This window comes from Thamnophis elegans, chromosome 2 (assembly GCF_009769535.1).
Source record: "Thamnophis elegans isolate rThaEle1 chromosome 2, rThaEle1.pri, whole genome shotgun sequence".
Taxonomy (NCBI): domain Eukaryota; kingdom Metazoa; phylum Chordata; class Lepidosauria; order Squamata; family Colubridae; genus Thamnophis; species Thamnophis elegans.
Window position 1 is genome coordinate 153,835,163 of NC_045542.1, and position 11,432 is coordinate 153,846,594.

An 11,432-nucleotide genomic window follows, 5' to 3' on the forward strand; every position below is an offset into this window, starting at 1 on the left:
CATCTCTAATAAAAATGGAACTTTGAGGAACCTCAAGCCTCGGAGTCTTCTTTCGTTGGTGGCGTTACTTGGAACCCTGACACCCACTTATATGTCCAGAATTTGAGTCATGTAGCATACAACAATTGTGCAATTAATAGCAATAGCAATAGCAATAGCAGTAGACTTATATACCGCTTCATAGGGCTTTCAGCCCTCTCTAAGCGGTTTACAGAGAGTCAGCATATTGCCCCCAACAATCTGGGTCCTCATTTTACCCACCTTGGAAGGATGGAAGGCTGAGTCAACCCTGAGCCGGTGGGATTTGAACCGCTGAACTGCTGATCTAGCAGTAGCCTGCAGTGCTGCATTTAACCACTGCGCCACCTTAAAACAGATTAGCTACCTGATCATTCACATGTTGATTGCTTCTTAAAAAATAAGGATCTTTGCCTATTAAGTAATGTTCTCATTTTTTCAGGCTGGACCTCCGAATGCATCTCTCAATACAAGAAAAGGGCCTAGATACACAGTCGGAAAGATAGTATTTTTCCTTTGGAATTCTTGTTTCCCACTTCTGTGTATGTCACAAGAGCTGGGGAAGCAGATGTGGTATTCAGCCGGTTTGGACCAGTTCGGGCGAACTGCAGGTGGGGGTGTGGGCCCGCCCCCTTTGGCCTGGCTCTATGCTATCCTATTTAGCCATGTTTGCTAAGTCGCATGCACGAGCAAAGCATATGTGCAGAAGGCGTGCACACTCATGAAGCGAGCATGTGTGCGCGGGGCGAACCTGTGGTAAACTTATGTGAAACCCACCTCTGAGGAAGCCTGAAATGCACAAAAAATGGATGGGTATTAAGAATCTCATTCCATCAGTGTGGAATACAAATTGGAAAAGTAAAAACAGGAAGGAAAATGTAATCCTGCAGGGTATCACTTTATGCTGCAGCCCAGTGGTGGGTTCATACCAGTTCGGACCAAGCTTGGCGGCTTGGGTCGCTGCCAGTTCCACACCCAGGCCTGCCACACCCCTGGACTGGTTCTCTCGGCGGTGCCATAGGGGCCGCCATCTTGTTTTTTGCTTCTGCGCATGCACAGAGCAATTTTTATTGTATTGTGCATGCGCGCACAGCACACATCAAGTGTGCGCGCTTCACATCTGTGAGTGAACCAGCAGTAGCGACTGCCGGAACCCACCACTGCTGCAGGCCCTTTGTTCTCGCTTATATTCGAGCTAGGTTTGCATAATACACAGCTGCACAAAGCTGTGGAAAGCGCTTGTAGGAAAGCCCCCTCCTCAGAATAAAATATTCTACAGAATATTAAAATACTCTACAGAATATTAAAATATTCTACAGAATATTAAAATATTCTACAGAATATTAAAATATTCTATAGAATATTATTACTAACATTATGAGCCGAGGTGGCACAGTGGTTAGAATGCAGTACTGCAGGCTACTTCTGCTGACTGCCAGCTGACTGCAATTTGACAGTTCGAATCTCACCAGGCTCAAGGTTGACTCGGCCTTCCATCCTTCCGAGGTGGGTAAAATGAGGACCCAGATTGTTGGGGGCAAAAGGCTGACTCTGTAAACCACTTAGAGAGGGCTGCAAAGCACTGTGAAGCGGTACCTAAGTCTAAGCCTATGGAGCTGAGGTGGCACAGTGGTTGCAGTACTGCAGACCACTTCAGCTGACTGTTATCTGCAGTTCAGCGGTTCTAATCTCACCGGCTCAAGGTTGACTCAGCCTTCCATCCTTCCGAGGTGGGTGAAATGAGGACCCAGACTGTGGGGGCGATATGCTGACTCTGTAAATCGCTTAGAGAGGGCTGAAAGCTCTATGAAGCGGTATATAAGTCTAACTGCTATTGCTATTGCTAAGGGCTATTGCTATAATTACTGCAGAGATTCACTTAGCAATTGTGGCAAGAACCGTCATAAAAGGGAGCAAAATTCACTTAACAACAGTCTTGCTCAGCAGCAGAAATTTTGGGCTCAATTGTAAGTCGAGGACTAACCTGTGTTTTTGGTCACCCCTCTTCCCTGACCTGATCTATCTTGAAGGGCTGATGTCCAACCCTATATAGGAGAAATCGGTGTTAATGCCACATTTAGTTTTACGCAGGCAAACTTTTTTCTAGCGGGGGTTTCAGACTCACGAGAGAACCAGAAAGACTGAACATCCATTTCTCTGCAGTCGTCAGGGTGACAGAATTAGGTCTCTTTGTTTCTGGACCATTGGTCCAGAACGGGGCGTTGGTGTCACGTTGCATTTCTCCTGACAAACTTTGAGGTTTTGTTCTGCCCCCATCGATCTTGCTTTGGCAAGCTCACCTCAACCGAGAAGAGAGTGTGGGCCGAGCTAACCTTGGTACAGTTATCTGTCTCGGTTGCCGTTTTTAATCTTGTTATTTTGAACGCTGGAACGGTGCAGCAGATTGCAAGCCGGCTGCCTAGTCTGCTGCTCATGTTTGGGAGTTGGGTTTTTAAAATATCTATTTTGAATGGGTACATTTGGGTTTTGGATGCAGAATACATCAGGCAGGGAAACCGAGTGTGTTGATAGAACAGGAATAAATATAACCACATGGCATTTGCACCACGTTTTCACTGGGTTTTCCTTTGCAGAGAGCTGTTCCGTGCTAACATGTAATTTTTGGTGGTTTCCTTTATTTAGTTAGTTAGTTAGTTTGTCAAACATGTACAAGATAATAGGTATAAATATAAACATGAACAAAGGAAATGAGTACAAATAAATGGGGACAGTAGGACAGAGACAGTAGGCATGCTGGTGCACTTATGCATACCCCCTTTTACAGACCTCTTAGAAATGAGATGAGGTCCACATTAGACAATTTGAGGTTGAAGCTGTGGGGGTTTGAGATTGTAACAACAGAGTCAGGTAGAGCATTCCAGGCGTTGGCCACTCTATTGCTGAAGTCGTATTTTCTGCAATCGAGCTTGAGTTTGTATCTATTGTTTGCCCGTATATTATTGAAACTGAAGTAGTCATTGACAGGTAGGACGTTGTAGCAGACAATTTTGTGTACTATGCTTAAGTCAGACCACAGGTGGCGCAGTTCAAGGTTGTCCAAGCCCAAATTTTTGAGCTTGGTGGCATAAAGGATTCTGTTGTGAGCAGAGGAGTGGAGGACTCTTCTTGTGAAATACCTCTGGACCCGTTCGATTGTATCAATGTCCGATATGCAATGTGGATTCCTGGCACACTGCATACTTTAATCACTACTCCTTTCTCTCTTTTCCCTCCCCATCCCTTCAGGACTTCCTGATTCCGCCCCACACACCTCTCCCCCACCCTACAACACTCCCCTGCAACCTCCTCCTCCACCTCCCCAGGATGCCCCCATCCCAGGATACAGCGATTCCTCTGCTACTGTCGTGCATTCGGGAACAGCCACTTTGCCCCGGCTGGGAGGGGCTGCTTCTGTCCCCAGGCCTCCCCCAACATCAGCCACTCTCCCGCGCCCGCCCCGCCACCATTCTGCCACCCTCCCCCGCCTCCCCCCTGACCCCTATATGCAGGAAACACAGTTCAACGGAGCTGCCCAGGGCTACGTAGTGCAGACGCATCCGCCTGTCGGGACCCTTCCCATCGGAGGCTACATGCACCCAGGGTATCCAGTTCAGCTACAGCCTTGTACGGCATATGTGCCGGTCTACCCTGTAGGGGCGGTGAGTATTCATGGTCAGCTGGGTAACTGGAGAAGTTCTTGGGGGTTGCATTCGTTTGGGACTTTCTTATAGGTAGTCCTTGACATACAACAGTTCATTTAGTGACAGTTCGAAGTTACAACGGCACTGAAAAAAGTGACTTATGACCATTTTTCATACTTGCAATGTTTGCATCATCCCTAGGATCATCATCATCTTCATTTAACAGCCCCATAATCCCTTTGTGGGGTGGAGTCTGGGCAACTGAATGGAGTCTTTTTTAATGGCCAGATGCCTTTCCTGTTGCCAGTGTGGAGTTTTGTTCAGCAGATATATACTCATTATGTCCAGAAAGATAAATATCTGCCTCTACTTAGGACTGAACCCATAGCCTCCAGAGTGTGAGGTGAGAGCTCCACCTCTAGGCCACTGCACCACTCATCATCCCTATGATCATATGATCAAAATTCAGGTGCTTGGCAACTGGTTCGTACTTATGTCCGTTGCTGTGTCCCAAGGTCACACGATCCCCTTTTGCAACCTTTGGACAAGCAAAGTCAATGGAGAAGCCAGATTCACTTAACAGCTGTATTACTAACTTAATCACTACAATGGTTCACTTAACAATGGTGGCAAGAAAGGTTGTAAAATGGGACAAAACCCACTTAACAAATGCCTCAATTAGCAATGGAAATTTTGGGCTCAATTGTGGTTGTAGGCCGAGGACTACCTGTATTAACTTGGGACTTTCTTATAGTCCTTGACTTAAGACCACAATTGGGATCAGGATTTCCATTGCTAAGCAAGGTGGTTGTTAAGCGAGTTGTGTCTGATTTTATAATCGTTAAGCAAATCACTGCAGTTGCTAAGTGAATCATGTGGTCATTAGGTGAACCTGGCTTCCTGCATTGGCTTTGCTTGTCGGGAGCCAGGACACTGCAGTTTTTGTAAATTCAGGTAGTCCTTGACTTACGACCATAATGGAGACCCAAACTTCTGTTGCTAAGCGAGACATTTAGAGCCGAGGTGGCGCAGTGGTTAGGGTGCAGTACTGCAGGCCACTTCAGCTGACTGTTATCTGCAGTTCAGCGGTTCTAATCTCACCGGCTCAAGATTGACTCAGCCTTCCATCCTTCCGAGGTGGGTGAAATGAGGACCCAGACTGTGGGGGCGATATGCTGACTCTGTAAACCGCTTAGAGAGGGCTGAAAGTCCTATGAAGCGGTATATAAGTCTAACTGCTATTGCTATTGCTATTTGTTAAGTGAGTCTCGCCCCATTTTACAACTTTTCCTGCCACAGTTGTTAAGCGAATCACTGCAGTTCTTAACTTAATGACACGGTTGTTGAATGAATCGGGCTTCCCTACTGACTCTGCTTGTCCGAAGGTCGCAAAAGGGGATCAGGTGACACCTCATAAATATGAATCAATTGCCAAGTATGTGAATTTTGATTGCGTGACCATGAGGATGCTGCAATGGTCTTAAGTCAGAGCTGTTGTCATTTCGAATGGTCACTAAACATAAGTCGAGGACTACCTCTATGTGCCAGTTGCCAAGTCCCTGAATTTTGATTATGTGACACTGAAGATGCTGCAATTGTTGCAAATTGTTGTGGGGACTTGTTATAAGTGACCCTTTTTAATGCCTTTGTAACCTTGAAAAGTTGTTAAATGAATGGTTTCAAGTTAAGGACTGCCTCTTTATCCTGCAGATACGAGTTAGTGCAGAAGTAATGAGAACTATGATTCATTGAGCTATCACTCTGGTGATCCTATGCCTTTATTAGGAAGGACAGGGAGAAAGGAAAGGGAATAGCCATACAAATTTAAAGTGACAGGAGAAAAAAAAATGCAGCAAACACATTTATAAGAAAAATGACCTCCGATGTTCTTTTATGCCAAAGAAAATAACCGTACAGCAACCTCTCCCTAAATTTAAATAGCTAATAATCCTAAAATCCTAAGAATCGGCATTCTAAAATGCCAATATTAACATGTTATTTGCTTAACTTTAATCTAACAGGCATTAAATCATTAAATATAAATAACCTTACGTTTAAAAAGCTATAATATTACTCTAATCCAATCCAAACTAATCTTCAAATTCTGAAATGTCAAAATATGATTTTTCTCCTTATTTGTCTAAGAAATCAAACTATGGTCTTCAAGTCACAAGAAATTTAATCCAATTATTGTCTCTAAGCAAAGCAATCAGTTTTGCTATCTTGGCTAGCTTCGTTAGTTTCAAAATCCATTCTTTCAATGTGAGTGCAGAATAAGAAAGTTGGAAGGGACCTTGGAGATCTTCTAGTCCAACCCCTTGCTCAAGCAGGAAAACATCTACCATTTCAGAGAAATGGTTGTCCAATCTCTTCTTAAAAACTTCCAGCGTTGGAGCATTTACAATTTCTAGAGGCAATTTATTCCACTGATTAATTGTTCTCACTGTCAGGAAATGTCTCCTTGGTTCTAGGTTGCTTCTCTCCTTGATTAGTTTCCATTTTGTCTTCTTTCCATTTTTGGGCATGTATGTAACAACCATAAACAATATGATTTCTATATTTCACAGCAATTTGATTAATAAAAGACAAACATCCTCTAAAACGCAGCAACTGTAGTTTAGAGAAACATCCTTACCCTCTTACTAACTTTAGCTTAAAGGAACTATAATTTGCCAAGCCATTGTTTCTTTCAACCATCTTCCTTGTTCTATAATTAAAAGTGACTTGTTTGATGCACAACATTAAACCCTAAGCTACTGTTTCATTTGGAAACCCCTGCGGCTGGATGCAGACATCCTGCTAAGTCAAACAGCCTGTGTACAAGATGTGAATCCATCTGGAAGGAAGGAAGGAAATAAGAAAGAGAAAGGAAGAAAAGAAGGAAAGAAAGAGAAAGGAAGGAAGGAAGGAAGAAAAGAAGGAAAGAAAGAAAGAAGGAAAGAAAGAGGGAGAGAAAGAAAGAAAGGAAGGAAGGAAGGAAGGACAGACTTACAGCTAAAACAACATGTGGACATAGGCAGTGTGTAGGCTGGGGGTTGTTTGGCAAGCACCAAATCCAGCTTTTCATCCCCTCCTCTTGGTGCAGTTTAGGAGAAGGGCATCTGAGCATCCATCTACCCTAATAAGAACAAAACCATGTTAAATCTCCTTTATGCGACTAGGGCCTTTGTAACGCTCCTGACACATATTAATTATGTGCTCTTTGGAGGTGGTGTTTTGTCTTTTTTGTATGCAGGGCAGACAAGCTTCCTTAAAAGAACAGCTAATTTGTCTTCTTTATCAGGCCCACAGTCAGGAATGGGAGGAGGGACGGGTGGGGGAGCCACCGAGGCCTTGCCAGACAGCCAGGGAATAAACGCAGGCAGCTGGATTGCACTGGAAAGTGGATGGACGATTTGTACTACTAATACTTAAAATGCCACTCATTTGCTTGCCTTTCATTGATCAGAATTTTAGAAGGCGAGGGAGTGTCTCCCCGTTAGCGGCAAAGTACCACTTGGGTTCTTTTTCAATAGAATAGAATAGGAATAGGACAGAACAGAACAGAATAGCAGAGTTGGAAGGGATCTTGGAGGTTTTCTAGTCCAACCCCCTGCTTAGGCAGGAAACCCTACACCACTTCAGACAAAATGGTTATCCAACATCTTCTTAAAAGCTTCCAGTGTTGGAGCATTCACAACTTCAGGAGGCAGGTTGTTCCACTGATTAATTCTCACTGTCAGGAAATTTCTCCCGAGTTTTAGGTTGCTTCTCTCCTTGATTAGTTTCCACCCATTGTTCCTTTTTTTTGTTCCATTCATTGTTTGTAAAAACTCTAGGAGTTTATCCTTCTTCTCTTGATTCCTTTGGTATTTTACTTTCTTCAGTATGGTCTTCCTTCCAATTTCTCCCTCACAGTCCTAGCTATGCACCTCCCATTTTGCTATGTCATTCAGAGGCCAAGATTGAAAGAGTTGAGCCCGATATATTTTATTAGCATTTGTTTTCTAATATCTTTCTCCACCTTAGAAATATCAGAATTGGAAGGTGCAATCTTTTCCCTGCAGAATCTACCACTGAGCTATTTTGGGTGGGTGTGCAAACACTCAAGATTGCACCTTCAAGTGGTGCATTCCATAAAGTATTCTTCTACTTGATAGTGCTGGAAATTGTTTTCCTCGATATTAAGTTGAATGAATGAATGAATGGTTTCTTCAGCTTTTCGATTGTTGTTTCCAGCCCTACTCTCAGGCCAACCCGCCTCCTCCACCAGCTCTCTCCCCAACACAAATGACGTCTGGCATTCCCATCTTGGAACCCCGGCGCCCACCACATGATTATCTTCCCATCGCTGTCCTCACCACCATATGCTGCTTCTGGCCCACAGGGATCATTGCTATCATCAAGGCTGTGCAGGTGAGTGAGTGCAGGTTACTACCGATTCTGTGAGTGTGGCTTGGTGGGCATGGCTTGGGTGTGGCAGGGGAAGGATACTGCAAAATCCCAATTTCCTTCCAATCAGCTGGGACTCGGGAGGCAGAGAATAGATGGGAGCGGGGCCAGTCAGAGGTGATATTTACCGGTTCTCTGAACTCCTCAAAATGTCCGCTACTGGTTCTCCAGAACTGGTCAGAACCTGCTGAATGTCACCTCTGGGTGTATGCCTCAATCCAGCAAGTGGGTTACAGGAGATGGGTTTCCGAGTGCAACAACTGTATTTATTCAACATTCAAGGCTGTTTGCTTTTCAGGATGCGCATTGTCTAGGACAGGTGTCAAACTCATGGCCCATGGGCTGGATGCATCACATTCTGGCCCTGCCCCCCGCCTGGTTTAGCAAAGGGGAAAAGCAATAGCAATAGCAATAGCAGTTAGACTTATATACCGCTTCATAGGGCTTTCAGCCCTCTCTAAGCGGTTTACAGAGTCAGCATATTGCCCCCAACAACAATCCGGGTCCTCATTTTACCCACCTCAGAAGGATGGAAGGCTGAGTCAACCCTGAGCCAGTGAGATTTGAACCGCTGAACTGCTGAACTAGCAGTCAGCTGAAGTGGCCTGCAGTACTGCACTCTACCCACTGCGCCACCTCGGCTCTAAAAGTCACGATACGTCACGTGTCACCGCTGTGATGACGCAAGTTTGACACCCGTGGTGTAGGACATCAGAGGGAATGTAATGGGGATTCTGCAAGCTACATCTTTTTTGTTTTTGATAGTTGGTCTTGTTGGATGAATATCAGAGCTAATATCCAAATTGAAGAGCAAGATTTTTTTCTATCTATACTACAAATCAGGGGTCGGCAACCACTGGGCTGCAGCTCACTACCAGGCTATAGCCTCTTTCAAACTGGGAGGCGTGAGCAATGGGAAAGTGAATGCACGCGCAAAGCTCCACTTGTGAGAATGGTGGGCAAGTGTGTGTGTGAAGCTCTAGTCGTGCTCGCACGCGAAGCTCCACTCGTTTGAGCGGAGGGGACTTGCAATTTTTTTACATCACCAATGGAGAGGACACAAGTTGATCCCGTAAGCTGATTATGTGATCAACTTAAAACACTTGATTTTGTTTTGTTGGCCCAATCTTAAGGTTCTAGATGACCTAAAAAAGAGGGATGGAAACCAGCTATGACCCTAATCAGGTTTGCTGCTTTACGGGATGTTCTACATTGCAAACACCTGGACCACTGTGGTTTTTTAAATCTTAGCCACATTATGATGCATGGACTTCCACTCCCAGAATTCCTCAGCCAGAACACTGACTAGGGAATTCTGGGAGTTGAAGTCCATGCATCATATTCTGGCTAAGGTTGAGAAACACTAATATGGACTGAGGCTTTGGTCCCATAGCTGTGTGGACTCACCTGTGATGATGGGTGTAGTGAGCAGGACTGCAACCTAAATAATACTGCACTGCAGCTGCACTGGGATCCAAGCATCATTGTTGCCAAGCACCGATAAAGTACCGAAGTGTTTGAGGAAATCCTTCTGGAGTAGGGAGCCCCCTTTCCAGATCTAGAAGCGTCACGAGATGGAAAGAAACTACAGCACAGAGAAGGAAATGGATTGAACATATGCCGCGTGCACTCCCTGTTCACGTCTGGCTGGCAGTTCTCACCTCCCACACATGTACAGTACTGTACACATTTTGTATAGTCAGGCGGCTTCGTTCTGAAAATAATCCAGGGCTTTGAGGACCCAGGCAACCATTTTGTCACAGTAGAAGGCCATGACGTGCCCGCCTCGTATCTGAAGCGTTGCATTCACTGCTTTGTCTGCCCAAAGGATGAGTAACATGTCAAACAGGTGCTTGACAGCCGCCGAGAACATTTACTCAAGAGGACATGGAGAAGTGAAAAGATGGTAATACTAAGAAAATGCACTTGAGTGTCAGATGAATGCAGGAGTGGAAAAGAAAAATGATTTCAAAGGGCGCCAGCAAATGGCAGTCTGGTTTAGGCTGCCCTCTTAAATATGCAGTCCTTAAATGCAGGTAGTCCTCGACTTACCACTACAATTGAGCCCCGGATTTCTGTTGTTAGGCGAGACAAAATTGGTCCCTGAATTTTGCCCCATTTTGCGACCTTTCCTGTGGCAGTGGTTAAGTGAATCGCTGCAGTTGTTAAGTTAGTGACACGATCGTTAAGTGAATGGCTGCAGGTATGTCTAATTTAATGAAAAGAAGGACTAGGGGTGACATGTTCCAGGGACTGCCACAAAAAAGAGGGAGTCAAGCTATTCTCCAAAGCACCTGAGGGCAGGACAAGAAGCAATGGGTGGAAACTAATCAAGGAGAGAAGCAACTTAGAACTATGGAGAAATTTCCTGACAGAACTATTAATCAGTGGAGCAATTTGCCTCCAGAAGTTGTGAATGTTCCAACACTGGAAGTTTTTAAGAAGATGTTGGATATCCATTTGTCTGAAGTGGTGTAGGGTTTCCTGCCTAAGCAAGGGGGTTGGACTAGAAGACCTCCAAGGTCCCTTCCAACTCTGTTATTCTGTTTTCTGAATCTGGCTTCCCCATTGACTTTGCTTGTCAGAATCTTGCAAAAACAGATCACGTGACCCTGGGACATGGCAACCGTCATAAATACAAACCAGTTGCCAAGCATCTGAATTTTGATCACGGTACCATGGGGATGCTGGAGTGATTGTAAGTGTGTGGGGAAATGGCCCTAAGTCACTTTTTTCAGTGCCGTTGTAAGTCGAGGATTATCTGTAGCTACTCGTCCATTGAACACCACAAACATGATTCTCCTATCAAAGGCAGAGAACTGAGAGGCCGTAGGAGAAAGTTCAAGGCTTCCCATATGACCAGAGACACTTTCATACAACTGTGTGAGGAAGTGGTGAAGGCCTAAGATTGAGAAGACACAGTTTCTAGTTCAACTTGGATTTCAATGGGGATTTTAGCCAGTTCTTTTCTCCCAGACCTGAAGCTGAAAAAAGATGAAGGTGCTGGATTAGAAATGGGGAGAGCCATCAAACTTCCATGAGGGGTTTTGGGCCAGTTCCTCCTCATCCTCAGTGACGAAAGTGTTGGTGCTGGAGTAGAGAAACCCACATTTTGCTCCTTCTCTTTCAGCTGAACATATTTTACAATCATCTCTTTCTTTCTCAATCTTGTCACCGTGAAGATGTGTGGACTTCAACTCCCAGAATCCCCCGAATCCTCATGCCAGCTGGGGAATTCTGGGAGTTGAAGTCACAACTCTTTTACCTCACCATGGCTGAGAAAGACTGCTTTGCAAGTTTGGGGTAGGGGGGAAAAAAAAAGGAGGATGGGTTATGTACATG

General features: G+C 44.8%; 1 protein-coding gene across 1 annotated transcript in view; it reads left to right on the plus strand.

Annotated features, from left to right (window-relative positions):
• PRRT1 (proline rich transmembrane protein 1) overlaps nucleotides 1–11,432 on the plus strand; it is a 41,530-nt gene that overhangs the window by 24,190 nt on the left and 5,908 nt on the right. The window contains exons 2-3 of the mRNA XM_032208533.1: nucleotides 3,265–3,677; nucleotides 7,878–8,054. Coding sequence (XP_032064424.1) covers nucleotides 3,265–3,677; nucleotides 7,878–8,054 — 590 coding nt within the window. The remainder of the gene's footprint in view (nucleotides 1–3,264; nucleotides 3,678–7,877; nucleotides 8,055–11,432) is intronic.